The 25,674-nt window shown below is 43.1% G+C and overlaps 1 protein-coding gene across 2 annotated transcripts in view; it reads left to right on the forward strand.

Annotated features, from left to right (window-relative positions):
- LOC120426920 (homeobox protein araucan) overlaps nt 1-25,343 on the forward strand; it is a 111,810-nt gene extending 86,467 nt beyond the window's left edge. For both annotated transcript variants that reach the window (XM_039591724.2, XM_039591725.2), the window contains exons 4-7: nt 11,772-12,091; nt 18,982-20,122; nt 20,189-20,306; nt 23,307-25,343. In XM_039591724.2, coding sequence (XP_039447658.1) covers nt 11,772-12,091; nt 18,982-20,122; nt 20,189-20,225 — 1,498 coding nt within the window. In that variant the 3' untranslated portion in view covers nt 20,226-20,306; nt 23,307-25,343. The remainder of the gene's footprint in view (nt 1-11,771; nt 12,092-18,981; nt 20,123-20,188; nt 20,307-23,306) is intronic.
- The last annotated feature ends 331 nt before the right edge of the window (nt 25,344-25,674 follow it).

The following is a 25,674-nucleotide window of genomic DNA, read 5'->3' on the forward strand; positions in this document are numbered from 1 at the left end:
TCACATTCCTCGCCACATTGCATCCCTCACTCTCTTGAGCTGCAAATCGAAATTAGATTTGAAAGTGAAATGCACGGCTCAGATTCAGACAACGAACAAATGCCAGGGCGGTCCTCGACTGCGGGGTGCAAAAATTTCACACCTGCTCACATTTCATTAGAGAGGTGAACCGACCGCGTGATGCTTTGTTCAAATGTCAGACATGAGCTCGAAACAAGAAACAGCAGTACGATGTGTGGCTTAGAATTAACATATTTCGAGCATTTGATGAACATGTTCCAATGCGTTAATTAATTGCGGTGATGTTTTTAAGTCGCGACGCACTTTTCTTTCGTTCTATCTGTCTGGTGCATTCTGGAAGAATTAGCTGAATGAGTCATCTAAGTCTCTCGCAAGCAAAGTTTTATTTATTTCGCTGCAAAAGATAGCAAGAACAAACCTACATTCAGAGTATCGCAAAAATAGCAACAAACCAGAGAGCAGAACGTATAATTAAACATTATTATAAATTGCGCTGCGTGAACATGAATATCTCATGTTTTGTTTATTAGCATATAAATACAAATATTCCGTTTATTGTGCTTTGGCATGGTGCGTCGCCGAACTCATGAATAGTCCCCCTCGTCTCCACCGTACCGATTGGCACACAGAGTTGTGAGGACGGAAAAGCTCATCCAGCAGCAGCAGTAAAGACTGGAAGCATAATCAGCGAAATTATGTATGAAATGCGGCATATCGAATCAAGCTGAACAATCGTAGCACCGACCGACGAGGAGCACATGAGGGTGGGTGGTGGCGATGTATACAGCTAATTGTATGCACTTTTAGTGTTTAATTATATGGTGATGATCTGCGCTTTGCTCTCTATCAACAAAACGCAAGAGGTACCAGCGACTGCCGTCACCGCCGCCGTGCTCTTTTTCATGTCCCAAACATGTGTGAACCTGTCTATTTGACGAACACACAAAACAATTAGAGTCTCCACCACCGAAGTAGGCTGCCAGGGGTGTAGCCGACCATGGATAAGTGCTGTGTGGCGAAATTATTGGCGCCAAATTCGTCCCTGGGCTGTCACATCCGAGTAGGCACCGCTTCCATTAGAATACGTTTGGCGGTGCATTCTTATCACATTATGATTCTACACGCTGCGCGTATTATGCTTGGGTCCTTCTTATATCATCGCAACTAAGAAGGCACATAGACGATTTTAAAAGAAATCCTTTCTTTGCAAACTAATACAATTTATAACATTATGTGTTTCAAAACTATATAGAAAAGAATAATTACTGAGTTGAGTTAAATTTACTACCGAATTTACAGAAATTTCAGAACATTTTACATTTTACATAAAACCATAAAACCCCCTCTCTTTTCACCGTGCAAAGTGCCAATAGTGACGTCAACCGGTGGTGGTCAAATCATAACCGAAACTATCATACATCTAGGGGAAGTGAGAAGCTCTCTCCACTATACAGCGAGGCTTGTGATAGTACGGACGAAAAATGGAAATATAACAAAATCAATTTATCTTGAAAGAGATCATCAAAATCAAACTATTTTTTAAAAAATATGTAAAACAGTTTTCACGTAATTTTTAGTTAACAAAAAATATGTTTTGATTTCAAATTTATGTTTGTTGAGAATTCATACACTTCACAAATCCTGACTGTACCTTAAAAAGCCAACACTGGTAGCGGTTATGCTCCTGGTGTGACATGCGTGCCCCTCCCGCCTTTTTCCGACCACTATCACGTGCGCCGAGCGTGGCGTCCCCCAGTTAGTGGTGTGACAAAGATTTTTGCGCTCACACCGGTAAATTTCTAAACCAGGCATGCAACCGCTCGTGATGCGTCGGTATCAGTCAAGCGCCCTGTTCCCCCAAAGTCAGTTGTGGCGAAAATTGCCACCACAAATCATGTTCTAACAGGGTACTGGTGGAAAAACTGTAGTTTATTGTAGTTTTGTTATATGAATAAATTTGTTTCGACTGTTCGATAAATCACCATGGTGGGAAAAGTTCCATTTTCGACTATTTGGGAAAGGTTAGGACATATGGAAGAGATTGGCAATCTATGCAAATAGCCTTTTCACTACCACATTGAATCGATGACGAGGCGTTTGAATAACTTTGAAATAAATGTTCCTCCATACCAAAGCACAGCTTAGCGCCACCGCTCGTATACATTTATTACATTGCTTCAATCTTGCGATTATTCTTCACGTTTTTTCCTCATCTTCCAACGCATAATGTGTTTCCTGAAAGTACGCAGTCCTAGCAGTGAAGATTAATTGATTTTTGATTTGTGCTTAACTTTACCTGGTAAAACAAATTTATGTAAAAACTTTTCGCGTTTTTTTCTTTCTTCACTTCTGACAAGTCCGCGTGGAGCTTCGTGTTCATAGATTAATCTGGTGCGATTACGCGCGCGACTTCCACTTCCACCACTCTGGTAGGGGAACACTCCATGGGGCAGGTTTTTTCCGCCCGCGATTCGCAACTGGAGACAGCAGATGTACATACCTGAAAATCAACTGTGGCATTGCATGAGCTTGTATTAACGATTTCTCGATAAGTTTGGCTCCTCGAAAGGGCACAGTGAAAAATGTTTAAATCTTAGTCCGTTCTGCTCACGCGACTCCAAGCTATTCTGTGCACAATGGCAGGATATTTTTCTTAGTGGCTGAGCGCGTTCGTCCTTTCCATTTTGACTACTCTCTAATTTATGCACGGATAAAATCCGATCCTGATGACATGCTGCCGAAGAAAACGCATGAAATGCCTAGGGGCGGCCAGTTTGCGGCCAGAGTCATCGATAACGACATCGATGGCGACACTGACCAAAACTATTCTACCGCACACACAGCGCAAGAGTGTCTTACCCCTTTGGGTCGCTCGCCTTCATTCAGAGATGAATGTCCACCACACATTTATCATTTTACTTCGCACAGGCCGTTCGGCGTAAGTGCGAGTGTGTATAATGTTATTCAGTATTATCATAAAATTTAATCGATTAGGCGCCGCCATTTTGTTTCACATGTATAAATTGAATAAATTTAAAGTGACGCCAAGCGAAACGATCACAGAAGGCGACGGCAGCGATAGCACACAGCAAGCCCTGGGGGGATGATGAGGCGACAGGACGCGACAGTGGAAGAGTGGAAAACAGCATAGGCCATGCGAGATGAAATTGCACCGATGAAAACGTTCACCGTGTATGCTCTTCGGGGAGCTCTCTTGGACGGATGATGCATCACAGAATCTGGTGGCCACACATTGAAAACACCGAGAGCATCCATCGAAGGAGACATGCAAAGTTCTCTTTCTCACATGCGAGAAACCACATCGCAGTTCGTCCAAGTAGTCCACGACATACACACCCTGCCTCGGCGGTTGCTTGGATGGTGGAAATTCCAGTACTACCGCCAGACGGTGACACCGGCAACGAAGAGTGAGAGTGAGCGCGAAAATTGGGAAACGGGGAAATTTAAATTTTTCGTGTTGTACCACTTCTTGCGATATGCTTTTTCGGTTTTGTAGTACATTCTACTAACTCCCTTGTCGGATCCGACCGCCGCTCCTGCACACTGCTCCCAACCACAGGACTCATCTCTTCTCCTGGGTGGCACGGAGAGCCGAGAGTACAAGCCATTTCCACCACATCGGCAGCAGTCTGGCAAGCAGTTTCGAATCACAATACATAAATGCGCATGACTATTTCATAACAAGTTTTATGTGCTGTCGTGTTTTCGCTAGCTCCCTCTCGCTCACCCCAACGACGACGACGACCGGCAGGTTGGATCCCGGACGGCCAATTGGGCAGAGAGTACCTTGTCACTCATTCCTTCATCCGGGGCCACTCTCCGGTGTCCCATCCCCCTCCACAGAGCGGTGGTGTGTGTGTGTTTGTTTATGTGCGGAAAATACTGAGCTTTTGAGCCTCTGGCCTGTCTGACTGTAAACACACAGCTTTACGGGGCCTTTCTGTAGCGGGTGTAGAAATATGTTCAGAAAAAAAGAACGTGGTGACACACTCACACCAACAACATAAAAGCAGCAAAAAAAGAGCCAGTGTGTTGTGAAAAAAGAACAAGCAAAGTGTAAACGAGATAAACATCATTGTTAGCAACGTAAAATGGTGCAGATAAAACTCTATTGCTCTAAAAACATTGATACCATTTGCCCTACCCACTAATACCGGATTGTCGGCATCGGTGGGAACGGTTCGTGGTTATTTTCGGTGGTCAGCGTCTCGGTTTTGGATTGTTAGAGTTGTTCAAATTATCATTTTGTGTAGAACTTTGACGTAAGATATGTTTCAACTTTTCAAGAATGGTCAAGTCCAAATTCATCTTCATCCCAGTTCTAATAAAAGTTCCGATACGGGTTCCTTAACCCTCTACTGCCCAAATTTTTTTTTCGAAAATATTTATTTTTCCCGTGTTCAGGAGGTCATTTTGAGCAACTTTTGTTCTACGAAAAACTTTACTTCTCTTGTTTTAGGTTTTTCTTGTTTTATTTTTAGTATTTTAATTTGCATTTATCTTGTTTAGTTTATGTTTGTTTTTGGTAGTATTTGGCCAATTCTACCATCTAATATAATTACATTTTGCCTATCTAATTTTTTCACGTTTTTACAGTCATTTTTTCAATTTTTTGCATGTTTTTCACATTTTCTGCTATAGAATGGCACCATCATCATTTAAATTGCGAAAAAATGCTTAGAAGCATAGTCTGGGACACTACAAAAATTACTGCATACTTCTTTTTACTGAAAGTATAGGAAATGTTAGTAAAAAACACAGCCAAAGTTGACCCCTAAAAAAATGACATTTTTAAAAACACTGGCTAAGTCACATAAAACAAGTTAAACTCCCAACCCTGAAATTTTCTAAAATTTTAAGAGTTCTTCTTTCCAATGCTTTTTAAAGATCAAAAATCGGTTGGAAAATGGATTTTTGGCGATTTTTTAGATTGAAGCCCGTCTAGAGGCGGGGTTAGGTTGTAGAGGGTTAAAACAGTTGTTGAAATTTTATGAATCCATCTTCAATTGCTGAAATGTGCAGAATCCACCTCTCTGAATCAGTGGTCATGGCAAAAATTTAGCAATAACTTGGCATTTCAGGTATGGGAGTCGTCTCTCTGCTATAAGTACAAACAACACACCAAGGTTCCTTGGAGTAAAAGAGGTTTGGGTGCCCTCCCCATTCAAGCCTTCGGACTCCTACACACAAATTTCTCATTAGTGTATTCAGTTAAGTTTACTGAAATCTGCACTACTAAAATTTTCAGTAAACGAAAACTTGCTGAAATATCAGCAAACATTGACAGCTCCATACAAATTTCAACTGAAGTTCAGCGAAAAACTAACTGAAAATTTCAGTAGTGCAGTTTTCGGTAAATATTAACTGAAAACGAACATCAGAATTTGCTGTAGGTTCGAGCAGAAACTTGCAATAGAGACCACAAAAGACCTGTGGGTCATAAATGTGGATGGTTTGATTCGTCAAACACTTCGATCCCAAACATTTTGAACCGATTTCTCCATTCCCTTGAGAACAACCCTGCTGCCCAGCAACAATTGCCACTATCCCCTACTAACAATGCGATTATCATCAACTCAACAAGCAACCGCTGACTTTTCGATCCCAACAACCGGCAGAGTGCCATCTGCGGTTGGCGGCGGCAGCAGGAAAGCTTGTACCGACAATATCCGACTACTAGATCGGGGTGAAAAATTTAGCTTGTTTAGATGTATGTCACCAAAAACAACACACTTTCATCGCAGGGCCAAAAAATGCACTCCGCGGTTCCCCATACCGTGCAAATAGTGCCAATTTTCAGCTGACTGCACTTTTCTCTGGTGCCGCTGCTCGTGCATTCGCTATAGTACGACAAGCTGCAAACAAACAAAACAGCACTAAAAACGCGTATGACATAGTTTTATCTAAAATTAAAACGATCAGAGTTGGCGATTTTCGGTCGCGCGCGAGAGCGTGAATCGCTCTGTTTCGATTGGTTCCCAAAATAAAATTATCGTCACCGCGGCGCGTCGCATCGCCTGCTGTTTGGCGTAAAACGGTTTTCCGAGTGGCATGGCATGCTTATTTTTTACTGGTCCTGGTGGAGTTGTTCGAACACGAAACGAGAGCGATATGTGTGTTTGTGTGGATGTGTGATATGAGCCATGTTGGAATTTTAAAGTGCGCGCGTGCGAACTCCAGCATCCAGCTTCCTTTGGCCTTCGGCTGCGAACGGTAGAACGGGACGGCTATAGACCAACAGACTACCGCCAGGATGATACATGTGTTGAATTTAATTGAAATTTATAGAAAATGTCAAAAGCTTACCGTCATCCTTCGCGCGCCGTGGCCACGTTCTAGACGGAGAAAGTTTTTCTTGTCGTAGTAGCTGTAGAATCACTATTAACAGTCTGGACCCGAAGCCTGATTTTTCTGTTACATTCTTATTGGAATTCCATATAAACTGTAACGGGAACTGCAGGCACCGGGTCCTGACTATTAAATCTATTGTTTCACATTCATTTTACGGCCCGGTCGTCTCCGTTGCACCGTGTTTGAACTATGTGGAGAAGTACACTCTGGTGCTGAGAAGAATTTGAATTTAATGTTGAAAAAAAAGTATTTCTTCCAAGATTCGAAGCTAAGCTCTTTGAATGATAATCCATCTCTATACCACCGCGTCGCGATTGCTTGAAGTCAAAAAAGATACAGAACGCAAACAACGTCTTCACAGTATTGATCAATTGGATCAATTGGAATGCATGTGTAAATTACTAAACTGCACAAGTCTCAGTAAATATTGGATGTCAGAGGTCATTCGTTTGGGTGTAACTTGAACAATGAGTTTTCAACTTTTTCAAGCAACTGGGTGCACAACACAAAGATAGAATTCAGCAAGAAAGCTGTTCGCTATTTCTGGGGAGAGCACTCGAGCGCAAGCACCGGGACAAGAAGTGACTTTTCCTGATGCAAAGAGGGAAAACTTTTACTTCCCCGGAAAATGAATTTAGTTCCAGGTTCGTTCCGTGTCTCTTGTTTTAAAATCTCTACCACCTCTACCTCCTGCTCCGGAGCAGGGCACAAACCCTTGGTTTTACCGAGAGTTTCTGTTCTGTTTTGTCTGCGAGTACAACCATTTGGTGGTGGTTTGGGGTTGTTCTGCGGGAAACGGAGTATCTGGCCCCGGCCGTGTACCACCGGGGAGAGTTGAATTTTAGTTCTGTAGGGAAAATTGGTAGAGCAAGAAACTTTTAGATGAAATTCTTGTTCCGTGTGCGCAGGCACTCTTGGTATCTCAGCTGTCGTCTTGTTTCGTTGTTTGTTGCGATGGCTTGAATAATCAATAGCATTAAGCACGAAGACGCGGGCAAACTTGGCAAAGTGCTTGTTTTAAAGACGAACTTTGGAGGATTTTTAAGATGTGCTTGTTTTAAATCTCCTCCGGAATAGTTTTGGGAGAGATTTGTTGTGCTTTGCATTAATTTTCCGATGTTTTAAAGCCCACCAATTTGTGGCACACTCATTAGACTCTCATGATGGATGAAGCTGATTGAGCCAGTTGCGGAAATAATGGACTGGGTGAGATAATTTTTCGACGTAATTATATTCATATCACATTAATTAAAATGATTTATCGCCGCAAGTCGGTCGCATCTGATGGCCCTCGATGGACATGTGTCCACCAGCGCGTCGAACCGCAGCAGTGGCCAGTGCTGAGCAATTTTCTTTTCAAACTAGAATTTGCACCGGGTCAAGTAGCAGGCTTTCCCGCTCCTACCAAGTTTCGTTGGCAAATTCCCAACTGGGAACTGGTTCTGATTGATGACCTTTGGCAATTATACCGTCGAGAGAGAGAGAGAGAGAGAGAGAGAGAGAGAGAGAGAGAGAGAGAGAGAGAGAGAGACAGCGAAGTCGGTATATTGTCGGTTCGGCAAATCTAATCTCGCCGCACGGTACTAATTGATCATCCGGAATCAGGTACCCAGTACACCGCGTTTGGGGACCAAACTTCCACCTCTAACACAGAACCGTAATCGTTGTTCCTGCGGATTGCAAGTAATTTTACACCACCTTCCTATCGTGAGAGGAAAAGAGACACTATCGCGTACACATGTACGCTAGCCAATAAATTATTAAGTGATCTCGTGCAACTCTATGGCCACTATTACGTCGTTTCTCTCACGCTATACCGTAGTAGGCCATGTTCGGGTCGCATGGTGTCCCCCCTCACAGGCACAGGGTTACCAAATATTGTAATTGAAGTTAATGTCAAAGTTTTTTTTTTCTTTTTTTTGATAATTTGTTAGACTATCCTAAAAAATCTAATTTAAACATGTTTTTACATTTCTAGAAAAAAATTGAACTTCAACAAAAAACCCGCATCCCTGCTCAGTTCCTCGTGCGCTGGACAGGGGGCGCGCGCGTCCAGGTTTGCCTAGCGTGTCTGGTAGTCTCCAGGCTGGCAATAGCGAAATGATATTCATTTGCGATTATAATTCTATGAACATGCATGTTAATGGTGTGTACGCGCGATATATGTTTTATTAGACTTTTTTTCTCGCTCTCCCTGAGCAAGGGTCTTTTTTGCCAGCCAAGCGTACGATCAACGGTGACGACGGTGAACCCCGCCGAGGAGGTTTAGCATTGTGGGGACGCATTCGAAATGCAAAAAAGTGCACTGCGCTATCTCTCGAACACAAATTACTTACTACCTGCTTGCACACCTCATCTAGCGTGGTTAGCGCACTCTCAGGTCGTGGCGCTTGGTGACAGTCATTATCTAGTAGTATTATTAGAGTCGTTAATTAGCAATTTTGATAATTGCATAATTGTTTGATAACTAACGTTTAGAGACAGCAACTTGTTTTTGTTTACAGACATTATGGCTAGCTTGTTATGTTTTCAAATCGGTTGTCTAAGCAATCACTCAAATAAAAATAATTATTTCAGCACATTTCCCAAGATTATTATTCCAGCTTGTAGTGATGTACTGCCCATGTTCGCATAAATGTCCCATATGCAAAAACAGCAATCTGAGAAAATCGCTAAACAAGTTTGTCCCACACATAAGGCTACGTGTTAGGTTTTCACGAAAAAACTGGTTTTCCTCCTGATTTCTAGAACAAAGTACTGGATGTGATAGGCTCTTTTGAAAGAGCACACGATTTTGAACCAAACTGCATCAATAACTCAAAAGTGACGAAAATGCATATGGGACATTTATGCGATCATGGGCAGTGTAGTTCAGGTGAATAAAGCGGTGTCAAGCTACCGGAACATTCCCAGAAACCATACTGCACTCATGTCCAGACCCCGAGCTTGACAAGCGATCACGTTAGCACCCGTACTTAACTGAACCGATGGACATCGAAAAGCTTTTTTGCTAGCCTCGTTCTATGCCAGGTTTCTTCCGTACGAGTACTGATTCCGCTGATCCTGGGGACATGCAAATTATCATATTTTATTAGCTATTAATTGCCCGTGTGTAAGGCACGCTCGCTGGCTGCAGTCATCAACGCGAAACGTTTTTGCCGTCTAATTACTACTTACGATTTCCGAGTTGGAGCGACGGATTGGTGGGTTTCCACTCACGCGGTAAGATGCACCAAAGGTTGAAGTCTGGGCATGAAAACAAAATCGCCGGCGGTGCCAAAACAAACCTAAACAAATTTGGATGCCACATGCTGTTGTCGTAATTTATGATACTCGACGGCGTGCCACCCGAGTAACAATGCTATGAAATGTACTTTTTCACTCTAATCTCTTTCAATCGAAACACCATGTTCAACTGTGTTGTAAATAAATTTAAAAAATGCTGTTTACAAAAGATCAAACCAATTACAACCCTGCGCCGTGCGACACACGTCCACAGAGAGGGGCCTTAACATGCGCGCGCGTGGTACGCGACGTTATCACGGCTTCAAACCATTCTCTCGTCATGTTCTGTTCTGTATCGGAACTAGACGGTCGCGATGGGCTGGCTGGGTGCACTTTCGCGTAGAACGAAGCAGCGCCCAGCAAATAACAACTTTTCGTGCATTTGATTATATGGTATTAGGCTACGAATAGCTTTTCCTCTGTTTATCGTTTCACTTTGTTATCAGATTATTTCACTCAATTTACAAGCGCAAAACATGACAAATATAATGCATATTGACACAGTTGACACGAGCTGGAGATGTTGCGTTGTTTGGCGTTACGTAACGTTTATCCGTTAAATTATGAATATTAAGCGTTTACTCCAGTTCATAAAGTAATGGTCTAACTATGATATTTTTTCTCAAAACAGCTGATGATCTGCATCTCATGCAAATTTCCGTTATAAAGGCTTGATTCTTTACAAAAACACAGCCAATTGTGTCGCGGTCCCCAAAAAATGCCAATTGATAAAGATTAACCAAAACGGGCTGCCAGCAAACGCCAAGGAGCTGTTGGGTTGTTTGGGGTAAATTAATTACGCCTCATTATTGTTATTAATCTCGTTTTTGTATAATCAACACACGACCTTACCAGCGGAACCCGACGCCAAGTTGTTCCGGGACTCCACTCCACGTCGCTGTCTGCCCAAGGTGGCGTCTACGCGAACTTCGTGAAGGAGTCCTGCTTTCTTAAACGTTGTCGTCGTCGTCGTTGTCCTTATCGCTGATGAAGCTACTGTTCGGCTGCTGTCGTTGGATACCTCCCACAACACAAAGCAGCCCTGCAGCCGGTAGCCCCGCGAGAGATTGTCTGAATACAATCGAGATAACATCTGTATTTAGTCATGAATTGATACTCTTTTGGGTAATCATACGAATATAAAGGCTCGCGGATCCGGTCTTGATACATGGCACGAACTGGTCGAAAGAAAGGGGAAATCTCCTTTGGTGGTCCACTGGTGGTGGTGGTGGTGGTGACCACTGTGAAGTCCTAAAACCAGCTACCGGATTTAAATCGCCGGCGGTTCGAAGATTGCTCTTCATTTGTCTTCCCGCGAAGCCCCGTGACGTTCTAAGACTGCGGGCAGATTATAAGGCGCGCTTCAAACAAATTATGATTGAGTAATCTCCACATGAAAATCTGTTTGGGCTACTAGATCTTGGGATGATGCGAACTGGAGCAGCATCTCCGGGCCCTGCTCGGTTGGAATAAGCGATTCATAGGTCACTGTGATCAGCGTCCTCTTTAGGGCTGGATAGCGGACAAGCGCGCGAGGCGAGCAGCAGCATGAACAGAGAGAGAAATATTGTAATCATTTGTTAAATGATGATGAATTTATTAGTCACGAGTTGACCTGAAAGAAATATTTCAAATAGAATAAATTACTCAGTTCTGGTTATAATTCATTCATGGTACACACCGAGAAAAAGGCACTATAAAAGCATTCATTCGTGTATATTTAGGAGGCAAAACAGAACCCGTCGCGTGGAGAGCAAACAAATAAATAATTATTGTTGTTGTAATTTATGGGGTCTCTCCCTATGTCGCACTCCAACTCCCGAAAGTTTCAGCCGCGCGCGCTCCTCTTTCTCTTCGAAAGCTCGCGCGCTGCGAGGCAGAGAAGAGACATATTACTCTTATGATTTATTACGATGAATATTCAAAAAAATAAAGAAGAATATAAAGCATTTATTCCTTTCGTCTTAGAGAGCTTTACCTTGCAGAAAAGCCTCTGCCTCTTAGTGAACAGCAATAATTTGTCATTTTAATGATATTTACACTTTCCGTGTTTTCTTCTTGTTCTTTTTTTCCCCTTTATCGTGTCCCCCCAGATATGGCGCTGGTTATGATTTAGCGGCCCGCAGAAAGAATGCAACCCGCGAGTCGACGGCAACGCTCAAGGCGTGGCTCAACGAGCACAAGAAGAACCCGTACCCGACCAAGGGTGAGAAAATTATGCTGGCGATCATCACCAAGATGACACTGACGCAGGTGTCCACCTGGTTCGCGAACGCACGTCGGCGGCTGAAAAAGGAGAACAAAATGACGTGGGAGCCCAAGAACAAGACGGACGATGACGACGATGCGATGGTGTCCGACGACGAGAAGGATAAGGACGACATGGATCCGGATAAGAGTCGTGATCACAAAGGTAAGACCAATTTAGAATCCTCAGGGCCCGCGCTCGCGCTCGCCTACTACTCCGGTGGGCGTCCAACTGTGCACAGTGCACTGCACTTGATCTATCGACGAGGAAAGTTTTCTCACGGGAAAACCAACTCCGCTCGCGCGTCGTGGCTTGCTGTGTTTACACTACGTCTTATGTTCCGACAGTTTTTCTTCCCTCGTAGTTGGCCTTGGGTTAGGGCACACTTTTCCCAACATAATTGTATCAATAGCATAGAGCCGTGAAATGATTGCAATAATCATCATGAGAGTATTCTTATCGCCATCCAGCATCATCCCCTCGAATGACTTTTTCCCTTCTTTCGGGGGTGTCAGGAAAGATCAAACATCAGGACGCCACCCCCTGGACCGTCGGCACAGTTCCGTCTTGTTTGCACTGCGGATGAATGTGCACACTCGTCGTCGTCGTCGCCGTACATAAGTCACGGACTCGGAAGTTTCCCATAATAGCGGTTCGTTCGACGCGGTTATTATACTGTCGCCCTTTTTCGGGGGTTATGATTTACGAGCCGAGGGTCAAAGCATACGTTTCTAATCCTACTGAGTCGTTTATTATGGCCATTTCGGCGGGCGGATTGTTTTGACGCCTCGGTGTAACAGAATTTGTCTCTCAAAACACCATGCGTTCCCATCGATCCGGAAGGGGGATGAAACTTTAACAATGCGTCTCAAATACCAACAGTCGCGCACGGATTACATCTGATTTGCATAATTTAGGTTGCAAGGACGAAACGATGTGTGTCTTCCCAAAATGCCATAACTTATTCAGAATCCTTTTCTTGTCGCGAATCCAAAATTCCGCCACCTCGGTGCTTTCAATTGTGCAAATATATCAACCCTTCCGTGTAGGTTGCGTCGCAAAGTTTTTGCCCGAAATCTGAAGTGTATGAGTGAACAACAATAACATCAACAGTGGCAAGACAGCCGCCGACGTCTCACTTAATATATCGACTTTACCACTTTCTCTCTAGCTTTACACCGAGTTAAGAATAGGGTAACCTCACTATTTTGCTTCGAAACACTCTCAAAATTTAGTGATTTTTCTCTAGATTTGTTTACGATATGCTATGTTTCTAAAAAGCATTACCTAATATCGAGATTTTTTTTCCTTGCCACCCTAGTGAACAACCCATCGAATCCCGGCCTCCCCCGTTGCGAAAGCAGTGGAAAATGGTCCCCAGGACGATCAAGGGAAGGTCATTTTCCTTGCGCGCGTCTGAGAGTTGTTTCGGGGCTTCCTCCTTCCGGGTCCGTTTTGTGGCTTTCCACATACGCACACACTCCACTTATCCCAGTAGGTCGCGTCTTTACACGTTTCCTTCCGGGGTTAGCAGGCAGAAGGGGCACAAAGAAGCAGGCTTTGGCTTTGAGGAAGATAAAGTGGTTCCATGTGTAATCGTATAGACTCGTTCACGGCAAGATTGATTTGGCATTGATTTTCTTCCCCTCTCGCGGCAAGCAGGCGTTGACCGCGAACGTTTTTTTTCCTACGATCTAATCTCCGCGCAATTTATCAAGGATGTTTCTGTAGTTTCCGCCCCGGGAAAAGTGCTTGTGACAAAAGGAGGGTTGATTGCATTTTAAAACGGCTTTGGACAAACTCCAGCAGAGAGCGTTTGCTTATGGAGCAAGTCATTCAAATCAAATTATAATAAAGTTTAATTTTCCAAACGTGTCCCCTCTTTCCTTGAGAGGGGCAGGTTGCTTCGATGAATCCCTTATTTAAGTTTAATTTTATTGAAATATGCTGAACCATTCCGGTGGTTGGCCAAACAGGGTTTCTGATATTTGATCGGCTTGGCTGGATAGTGCCGTTTCCCTCAAGGGGAGAGCAGGAAGGTCCTGTCCGTAGGCATGCCGGAATATTTAATTAATTGATGAAATCGGTCTGATTTTAATTAGTGATGAGTTTAAAATTGAGATGAATGTCCTCACTCGAAGGGACAGCGCAAGTTAAGAGGTTGGACAGCAGTCCTTACTGTTACTTCAGCTTCCTTCCTGCTCTCCATCGTCACCCCATGGGAAGTGACGAGTTGAACGACTTTGACGAGATTGAATTTTAAAGGAAGAAGAACAGCTGCTAATAGCGAGACTAATCCCCTGATGGCTTGCGTAGAACGGAGACCTGCCTGTCAAAAATGTCAATCCTGCTCTCCGGGTCCGGAGGGTTCATTCCGGCCTGATGGAAAATCCAACAAATTGAAAGCGCAAACTATACCTCCCTTGAGGTGTCAAAACGCTTCACTCATCCTGACACTTTTCCTCCTCCTCCCTGTTCAACGACGAAAAAAGGGCCAAATTAGAATCTTCCGAAGGGCCTAAATAGCTCGGAAAATGGACCGATTTGAGGCGCAGTAGACGAAATTAAATCATTAAGCAACATATAAATATATGAATGCGATAATAGACTGGAAACCTGAGAGTGCCAAAACGAAGGAGGGGACCATCGGATATCTGTGTCATCTGTTCGCTTTTCTAAAATCCGAATTGCCATTTGCCCGCCAAGAGAGAGAGGTTCCTTTCTGGTTGTCTAAAGTGGCAGAATCGCTTTTCCCTATTTACAAATCCAAGTAAGCGTCGAGGGGTGAGAATTTGAAAAATAGCGCCAGCAGGCTTGTTGTGCAGTCGAAAAACTTGGTTGACTCTCACTCGGCGAGTCAAGGCCTACTCTGGCGTGGTGGTGGCGGGAGTAAATGCACAGATTCCCTGCGGGCTTATGAAAGCCTCTTTATCAGGTTTACAGCTGGCTGGCTGGCCGACACCATCTCGCGATACACCCCTGTGGCTTTGCCAAGCTGCGTTGAATCGAGGCCATGAATGTCTAAATAACAAGTGGCATTTTCACTTAACTTAATCGGATAATGGATATATTATCACGCACAGTCATCAAGATTCGAATTTCTCAATGCCAGCCCGGAAGGGGCGACAGAGGCTGGAAATGGCAAACAATATGAGGGAAGGCTTCCCCTACGGTGGTGGTCTAGCCTCTCGGTGGGACTTCTTCGGTGAGAGGCGTTAATTGAATAATTGGATGTATCGACACCTATGCAGGCGAGAAACTTGAGATTTGTTTCTGCAAAGTCTTTGTGTATTATTTGGATGACTTCGGAAATTGAATTGGATACCATACTGCAAACAAAAATGGAAATGATTTGTAGTTTCAAGAATTACATTATTTTAACATTCGTGATCAATCACAAAATTCCATTTCATCGAAAATTCTTTGAGATTAACTTTACATTGTAGACCTAGCCAATTCTATGAAAAATGTTTGATGTTATTGGGTCAATGATTACAAGTTGAATATTGGAAGATTGAATATTACCTCTTTTTTGATTCATTTTACCTAAAAGATCTAATCTAACCTAAAAGATGTGAAAATGTGAACGTGATGAAAATTTACCAAAAAAAAGTTTCTCCAAGGTTTGAGAAAAGTATTTAAGCCAAATTTCAAGTTTTTGGTACTAAACAAATTTAAATAGTTTAGTTTTATAAACATTTAAATTAGATATGTTTCGCATCGGTCTTATCATTTAAAAATATTGTCAAATTGATAATTTGTCTTTAAAATTATTCACAGCTAAATTTTATTATCGCTAAATCAAAAAGTGCCAACCCATCCTGCCAAATCGACCCTTTTCCACAATCGAGAGGGGGTAGAAATGCTGTTTTCAATTGAATGAAAATCACATAATATCACTTATTAAGACTCAATTCATTTTCTCGCCCTTCGTGTTGTGTGTGTGTGTGTACAACTCTGGGCCGTTTTGCCCGGAAAAGGGCCAGCAGTCCGCCAGCAAGGGTTCGATTTGTTCTGCGAGCAACGAGGGGTTGTCAAAACCACTTTGGCTGTGGCAAAGTGGCGTCCCCCTGTTTTTCAGATTGTCTGCTGCTTGGTACGACGTGCGGCCAGCGTTGAAGCATAACGAGGCCATTTCACGAGCGTTGATTCTGAGCGCTCGGTGAGGGTGGGTTTGCAGGCTGGAGATCCCGAGTCCTGTGGGTGGTGAAGGGGAAACGGCCGCTAAGTGGTGGTTCTCGATTTCAAAGGCAGCCAGGCAGTTTTCCCGCAGTCGTTCGTTTCTGTTTTGGGAGGCTGCGTGTGTTTACTGTTATTAGATTTAATTCACCATATCAAATTGTTGAAATAAGTTTATTCAGGGTCGATGATTTTTATTAGATTTAATGGTAGCATATTCTCGCTCGGGTGTCCAAATTTGATTACACGAGTATTTGTTAGGAAAACGAAAACAGTCCAGATTGTCGTGTGAATCTGGAGACAATTTGATGCGGTGGATTTTGTTTGTGATTCACAAGAAAAAAGGATACATTTCCATTAAGTTCTTTGAAGTACGAAATACCTTAGTTTCAGTTCACGAAGGAAAATAACCTTAATGTTAACTTTTGATATTAACTAGTTAACATGGTTACTTCATGATATTTAAGAAAATTTTAGAAATAATGAAAAAACCAAGTATCAAATTCAAGAAAGTGGGCAATATTGTATCAGTTTTTATACCAAATTAGTACACAGTAAAAAAAATCATTGTGATATTACATCTGGAAAGGGGTACATCTTTTATGTAGGGAAAAATGTGTAATTTTACCCGTGAAAATGTGTAATTTTACCGATTTTATGGTGTAATGTCACTTTTTAGTCTAAATTAAGGAAAAATTACATCATGAATGAGGTAATATTCCGCCGTCCAAAATTACACCTTCAAAGTTCTTTACTGTGTAGTTTATTGGAATACTTCCGTCTCTTATGCGAAAAATTGGCTCCGGATCAACACAAAAACATGTTTAGAGTGTTATACTTTCACTTATATGTATATTCAGAATGATTTTAAAGCGCCTCTTTTCCTTATGGTAGCTAGTAAGATGTTCACTACCATTCATCGACAGATTCAACTGTTTACTGTAATTACTGGAAAAGAGGAGGCTCACGTCCCACCCAAAATTAAAAGTGATTTTTTTTTCTATACATTCACGTAATGTCTCTAAGTAGAGCACTCCAAGGGAAAATGACATCCAAGCAGGCCGTATTCTTCCGTGTCGTACAATGTATTTACAGAGGATCTAATATTTAATCCTTTCCCCAAGAAGGGCATACATCTTCCAACATACACACTCACACGCTCAGACTTATGTACGACCAGTTCTTGGAAGTGTGTCAAAGGACGACGAAGGAAAATGATACAAATTTATCCTTTACATCCATAAATATCTATCCTCACGCGTGTTACTGTCACCCGCACACGCATACACGAGATCTTCGGGTCGATGGTGTGCGTGTTTACAATGCCAAACGGGGGGTGTAGATTGCCGGGATGTGATTGTCTCCTGTGCGCATCCCATTTTACCCTTGATGACCCCCATCCCCCAAAGTAAATTTTCCGACGCAGTACACAAATACGCTTGCGATCAGTAGGCTGTGGGGTGGAAAATCAATCTTGCTCAATCGTATGCACGCCAGTAGCAGCACTAGTAGGCCATGCAAATGTCTGTGTCAAAGACGTGTCGCTTGTACATAGAGATGTTTCGTAGACTCAACATACACAAATACAATGCAAATCAAACGAGACAGAAATCAATCCATCAATTCGATTGAGAAAATGGAATCTCGTTACGAGGGAAGGTGGTTTGTGTGGAAGTGCAATCGCGTTGCACCCGTAATGCAGTGCAGTGCACGGTGCAGTCAGTCAATCAACGCGACTGAAGAGACAACGCCAGTTTTTTTGGGGTTCAATTCAAGCAAAAAAAAAATACGCCACTTTGGAATTGAAATATTTTCCGCGAGTCTACCTTCCCTTTCCCTCGTATCGTGCGGTTAGTTCGCAGCTATCCGGCGCACACACATGCACTCGGAATCGGTTCCAGGCAGGACATGTTTGGTTAAAGGAAAGGGGTTAATGTGCGACAACCACCACCGCAGCAGCACCACGTGGCCAATGTGCCAACGAGTGGCGCTAATGGAGACGAATGGACGGACCGATGGATGGATGGATGGATGGATGAATGGCCTGGTCGAACGCGCCGCGGAATGAATTGGTTCAAGGTACTCGCCCTGGCCGCGCGCCACACTTGGAGCCGCGGTGCTGCAGTCCGTGTGTTGCCGGAGGCCACGGATGGAGGCAGTTTGCACACGCGTGTGAAAGGAGAAGAAAAAGGAAACCATTAAATTCAGAGCTGACAATCGACGGGGGCAGCCCGCCACACGAATTGACTGACAAATCGGTTTTCCATATCGATCGATCTTCACTTTTCACGATGCCGGCAGGAGTGGTGATGGCTTGTCGTTTTGGGGAATTTGATTTTTTTTTGTAAGCTTGGGTTCTGTGAACAGAGCGCTATTAAGTGGGACTCTCGGCTGGATCCTAAAGCACATCATCCAGATTACTGAGTTCAAATAATACTTCCCTTGGATCCTAATCATCTGGAACTGGTTCTTGTCTACCACTATAGCACTCGATCTGTTCCGTCAGAAGCACTCGAGAAATCTTATGTTTAACCAATTTAATACTCAGCGGCCGGCAGTGAAATTATGGGAAAGTACAATTTGTAAACAGACTTGGATTATGCTGATACAGCTTATCTCAATCCCGCTTTGTCTGGCCCAACCGAACTTAAACCAAGAACCAAACGAATTCTCGAATCTATTAATGTTTAAATGTTAAAGTGGGATTTGCGTCACCGGCTCTAGCCGCTTTCAGGTATTAAACATTCTCCAGATGACAAGCAGGATCATCCTGGAGACCTCTAGTTCTGGCTCCAGAGCTTTATTAAAATTTGTTATTTTTCAAACTGCCAGTACAAATCATTTCCTTACAACTAACTGTAGCCTATCGCTTCTAGATATGCATCACCATCACGTGAAAGCCGAGCACGACAAGGAGGACGACGATGATGATCTCACCGACGATGAACGGAAGCCGGAAAACTTAATGGGGCATCCGGGACATCTGGGGCAGCACCATCCGTACTACCACCATTCGATGCTCGGGGGACACCACCACCATGCAGGACTCAAATCAGAATTGGACCATCCAAAAAACCAAACGGGCAGCGACTGTGGAGTGCCGATTCCAGCCTCAAAGCCGAAAATCTGGAGTCTAGCAGACACAGCCGCTTGCAAAACCCCACCACCACACTCGGCTCTACACAGCTCCTGGATGACCGGCGGCTATCACCCCGGGCAGCACCACCAGAACCAGCAGGGGCAAGTCAATCAGCAGCAGCAGCAGCATCAGCATCCGCACCACCTCCAGCAGCATCCGGCCAGTGGGATGATGATGGGCGGCGAAAGTTCCCCTATGAGTATGAATATGGCAAATACGGCGCACAGCCAAGGTATGGGGACTATGGGCAGTGGTATGATGAACAATTTCGCGAATACCCCATATTCCCGCCATGGGGGGTTTCTAACCGGAGCTCAACACTACAATACTACCCACAACAACAATACCAACAGCAATACGAGTACGGGTCAAGTGACGGATGCTACAACACCAACTTTGCAGCAGCAACAGCAGCCGCCGCAGCAGCAGCAGCATCCACTTCAAGGGATGCACCAACAGCACCAGCAGCAGCAACTTCAGCAATCCCAGCAACCTATGAACAGCAACAATTCCCAGTCGATGGGGTTTCCCGAGGTCCAGACCGACACTCCGCCCCAAACCCCACCGAATATGAAGCTGCCCAGCGTGGCGGGGAACCTTCTTACGGTCTCAACAACCCCTACGACCGGTACCTGCTTTAACAACGGCCAGAACAGCGCCGGCAGCATCAACAATAACAACAACAACCTCACGCCCAACAACAACAACCTGAACCAAGCCAACGGATACGCGTCTTCGCCTGAATCGATGGGACAGTCCAGTCAGCAAGGACAGAACAACTACTACCGAATGCAGTCTAACTCACCTCAAAAGTCCCAGCAAGACTATTCCCAGCAAATGCTTCATCAACCGGATGGTTTCAAACCATTCTACAAAAAGTAAGTTCGATAATCCTGACAATCAATCAGATCCTTTAATCTAACAAGAGTTTTCTTCCATTTTAGTACACCACAAGGCAACGGGTTCGTGTCTCCGGTCTAACGCTAAAGAGTTTCAAACGAATGCTCACGAGAAATTGTTCGAATTTGGCCGCGGATCGCAGCAAGCCAGTGATCCTTGAAGGTAAGTTCTTGGTCCACCTCTCCCACGCAAAACCTCACTCACTCCAGATACCTTAATGGGGTGACCCGCACGTCGCCCCGTTCTGTCCCAGAAACACCGCGTCCAAAGCCTACGCACTTGCCGTTACAGTCAGTCAGTGCGGTGTGGTGTGTGCGGATTTGATAAATGATGCTGCCTTTGGTAAAACTAAGGCCCACCGTCGTCATCATCATCATCTCCACGGCACAGTGCCACTCTCTCTCGGTTGGCGGCGTCGTCCTTTATATAAATGTTTGGATAAGACCATCGCTCATCCACGTGACAAAATTAATGTTTGAAACTTTTCGCCCGGGATTAGCCTTCCCTGACTGAATGACTTTGCGATGGAATCACGTGTGCCTTGCCTTGCCACGGGATTCTCAACATTGTTATTCGGTAGGGTTGCTGCGATGCATTAGCGTACGGGGAGGGGGAAGGGTGAAAAGTCAATGCCTTCTTTGATGCTGCTGCGTGCGTATTTGTTTACTTATCGGAGCGTGCTACCAACCAAACACTTGTCCGAGCTGTCGTTTTCCAGCTGAAATTGTTGCCTTTTGGAAGTAAGATTAAAACATTTTGCATTTCTACCCTTGATTTTGATCATGATCTTCCATTTTCAAGGCAGGAAGATCCCAACATTCTCACATAGTTTACCTCCTCGTTGATACCCAATTTGTACGCATCCAAAAGCCACCGCACCGCGGTCGTATCTATTTCCTCCTTCGTTGTGACATCTTCGAATGTTGTAGAAGGAGGCACCAAAAACAAAACAAAAAAAGTCACCCAAGATTTACGATATTGCTCGATCGTCATACATTAATCTCGGCGGCCTCGTAGGACCTCGTCAAAAGCCCCACGACACACCGGCCGGCCGGCCGGCCGAAGGTTGGTCCATCGCAGGGCAGATATGTGACTCTTTTGCTTCGCTGCGTTTCCCGCTCGTGTGATGCGCATCCGTCCTTGGCCCGTTCTGCTCCGTTCCCAGCCGCGTCTGATTAAGATAGACGATCGTTGCCGCGCTGTCTCGGCCACCTTGCTCGCAGGTTCGTGAACGATAAGCATCATTAGTTCGGATGTTTATGAATGAATTAATAATTTCACTAGATGCCGGACGACTCGCGCGGAGTTCTGGAGCGAGAACGCGATCTTCCCCGGACGATACCGTCTCATTAAACGACGATCAAGCCGTTGTGGTGGCTGGTTGAAACAAAGGCAAAGACCGGCTCAGGAGACATTTTTCTTTGAGTTTATTTTGAGGCTGAATAAATAAAAGCCCACGCGGTCGCTCCCCAGATCTAAACCGGGTTGGATCGCTAGTAGGATCACCACCAGACAGTCCGGCAGTATTTTTTTGGGAGCGGCTTTTTAATATGTGCGCGCGCGATCAGGAAATTTATTCCCGAACATCAATAAATCAGGGAAAATATCACCGGATTGCTTTTTCGGAGATCAAAGACGAGATCCCGCACGAGCGTTCAGCTCCATAGACAACAACCAATTAACTCTTTTGTTTTAAAATGTCTCCAAGAGCATCGCGTCTGATCCTAGCAAGAGATAACAGTGTGGAAGGAAAAACTTTCCTCCGACACCAATTTAATTGAAATTTATACGCGCACTGGTTGTTTATTATTGTTGACTGGATGGTTGCAAATCGTTAGAAATAACAAAACAAGCAAAGTGAAGATTTACCCTAGTTGATGTACCACCCTCTCTCGGTGGAGTGTGTTAAATGTTATTCTATACACTTGGCACTTGTAGGATGAAGTAAGACTAACCCAGTGAAATCTAGACAGAGTCGAGGGGTGTTTTCATCCTAGTCTCTATTCCGTGAAGCTCTGTATAGCGAAGCAGGCTGTGGGTGATTTATGTAAGGAATGTTCCCGACGACTAAATTATACCACGGAAGCCTAGAAGGGGGTAAGGATTTATGAGAGTCGTTTTTTTTGTCAACAGTTGATCCTTAAAAGAGACCTGATTTTGGTGGCAGTTGAAGGTGTGGAATTGTGTTTTCACAAACAAAATTGAGACAGTTTTCGATGAGATTCGAATTCGGAAACATAATATGAAAGCATTAAATATTATTGTTCTAAGCGTTTTTTTTTCGATTTACTATGCTAAACCATTATTCAAATTCGTATGTTATTTTGTTATTGTAATAAACCTAACATTTAAAATAACTCTTTAAAATCATTTTTCCACGATTCCTAGCTCAGTTTTTGAAAACTACTGCCATTCCAACGATGATTCTGGGTTCGATTCCCATCTGCTGCAACCTTCCATCGGATGAGGAAGTAAAATGTCGGTCCCGGCCTTGGTTGTTAGGCCGTTAAGTCATTCCAGGTGTAGGAGTCGTCTCCATGCCATAAGTACAAACAACACACCAAACCAAGCCTACTCCGGTGGAATCGCTGGCGGCGGTTGGACTCGCAATCCAAAGGTCGTCAGTTCAAACACTGGGGTGGAAGGTTCCTTGGAGTAGAAAGAGGTTTGGGTGCTCTCCCCATTCAAGCCTTCGGACTCCTAGGTTCGAGCAGAAACTTGCAATAGAGACCACAAAAGACCCGGGGGTCGTTAATGTGGATGGTTTGATTTTTTTTACCATTTCAACGCCCAAGCTCCCAAAAAAGTCGGAACAGAAACTTCAACTCGCTAAATCTCGGGCATAACTCTACCAATAGAGACGAATGTCGACGATCGGCCATTTGGCGACCATGTTTGTTTTAGAAAAACATTCAAATCTTGATTCAGAATGTATCAATCAAAAAATTGTTTTCTTTGTTTTGTTTGTAGAAGCATTTCTGCCTAATGCATGGAGTGGAAATGCACAGTATTGAAGTTGATCAAAATAAATCTTATATAAGTTTAACTTAGTTTCATTAAATGGATTCAAATTTCTGGGTAATCTGGAGATGTGCGATAAGTTTTTATTTTCTCAAATTCAAATGTCTCTTTTAAACCTAATAAAGTTTTTTTTTCTTTTAGGTATGGCACTTTTTCCATCATAACATCTAGAAAATTCCTGTTGAGCTAGGAAAAGATAGAAACAAAATCAGAATCAGTCGCCACAGTCCAACATCATGCTAGATCGAAGCAAGCCAGGAAAGAACAACAATCTTCATCGACTCGCACGTGCACTGCTGCAACAAGTTTTCCCGCGCGCTTCATCAGTCTGTGGATGCAACGATGCAACAATTTTCCTGTCGCGCAACGTGGTCTTCGCTCGTCTTGCAGCTCGCTCCGGAGAATCATCTGTGTGTGTTGTGTATTTATCTAGGAAAAGTGGAATCATAATTATTAGTACTGCAGTCGAGACGCTCTATTCCGCGGGAGACCAAACCTTAAAACAGTATACGAGAAAGAGAGAGGAAGAGCTCGTCGAACGAACAGTTTCGCTTACTGTTTGGGATGAAATTTAACAAGTGGACAAACCATAAGCGAAGCCACATTCATGGGCTATGTGCAACAAGAAGGAAAAATAAAACATGATGCAAAAAAAGTGTAAAAAGAGATTTTTATAAGACGATGCAAATAGTTTTGACTGTGTAGTATAATTCTACCACTTAAATAAAACACGCGAAGCAACAACAAAAAAACGACAAATTTACATGAAAGTGCTAAGGTTTTCTTTCTAGTAAAGCTACGTGCAATTTTCTTCCCCTTCATACAATATTGTTTGCGTGTGCCGCACTGTTATCGCGCATTATGTGTGAGATCAAACGAAAACCTGAATCGATTGTTTTCATTTTTCGGCCTTGTATTATATATATATTTCACGTAAAGTAAAATCGAAAAGTAAAATGTTGAGAACGCATTTGTAATCTGTGATAACAAAAAAGTATATAAAAAATATTGAACATATTTAACGCCCCTAACTTAAGATCCACAAGAGTTCCGGTTTATTTTCTGTCGACCACGACTATTTCTTCAAGCCGTTCATTTGCAAGAGTAAAAACGCCCTCTGTTCTAAGCAAATATTACAGATGAAATCACTTTTCTTACGAATTTGTTGATGTTTTGTATAAACGTATTGGATGTTGAGGAAAGCAAAGAAGCTCAGTGAAGAGCGTTGAGCACTCCCAAAATTGCACCTTACTAGAAGTGGAGATTTTTATATGCATCGTGAACAGAACATAACCAAATTTTGATCAAAAATGAAGTCTACAAATTTGTATAAATTTTTACGTTGTTTGAAGCATTATGTTACTGAACATAGAAGAGCAGCTGTAAATAAGAACGTTTGGGGTTTTATCTTCTGCTAGAATGAACACAGTAAAACATCCAGTAAACGTAAAATCAACATTAAACGTTCTGTACATAACGCATAATAATGTATCTAATATCATATTACACAGTAAGGCAAATCAACGTAAGCTGCACTATCGGAGAATAATTTTCCAGTTTAAAAATACTACACTTCATAAACAATCGATATTTCCCCTAAAATCACAAACACGCAAACAGTACGTCTTAAGTTACAATCGTTCTTCACCTAGCGAAAAACAAAAAAAACGAAAATAGGAATAGTCGACGCACATCAACATCCGCCTCTTTCATAAATCCTACAACCTTAACATCTGAAAAAACAAACGAACAAAAAAAAAGAATTATCCACAATAAAGTTTCACGAGCTGTTTGGTTTCACGATTTACCACTTACTGTTAGCACGAAAGCGGGAAGCCCAAAAAGCTGGTGAAGGTTAATGCATTAGTGAAAATTTGCTATTAAACATTAATTATGATGAATACTGCAAGAAGAAACGGTAGCGAATACCGCGCATGAATGTACACACTTATATCTTCTATCAATATGGAGAAAAAAAAACAGACAAACAAAACAAACAAGCAGTACTACGACACAGTGAAGAGTAAGAGCAAGGTACATCTATTCTAATAGTTATGATTACTGAACAAAGCAAAACAGCAAGAAAATATATAGTGAGGTAATGCATACAGAAAACACTATAAATTATATATATTTAAACAAAAATCACTAGGAAAATAGAAGTAATAATAAAACGAATCCAACGTGTTTTCCACATGGTCGTCGTGAAGATCACATTCGAATCCTACAAAAGCCGCCTGGAAAAGTCAAAATATCAAAAGGCTGTTACTTTGGCTTCATTTGTCTTTGGTATCAATTGTGTTGAATTTAGATGTCGAAATCCACACAAACTGCTCCGGCAAAAAATCCTTTGCAGAAAATGCGATTATTTTGTCACAATTGCCAGTGTGGCAAAGATGCAAATCTGTCTGCCACAACAGTCAATCTGACGAGTGTCGACATTGCTTCAGAGGTTTTTTTAACGATATTCTTGTATATGGTTTTCAATTATTATTCATCCTGGAAGACT

The sequence above is a fragment of the Culex pipiens genome, chromosome 3 (genome assembly GCF_016801865.2).
Source record: "Culex pipiens pallens isolate TS chromosome 3, TS_CPP_V2, whole genome shotgun sequence".
In the NCBI taxonomy this organism is placed as follows: domain Eukaryota; kingdom Metazoa; phylum Arthropoda; class Insecta; order Diptera; family Culicidae; genus Culex; species Culex pipiens.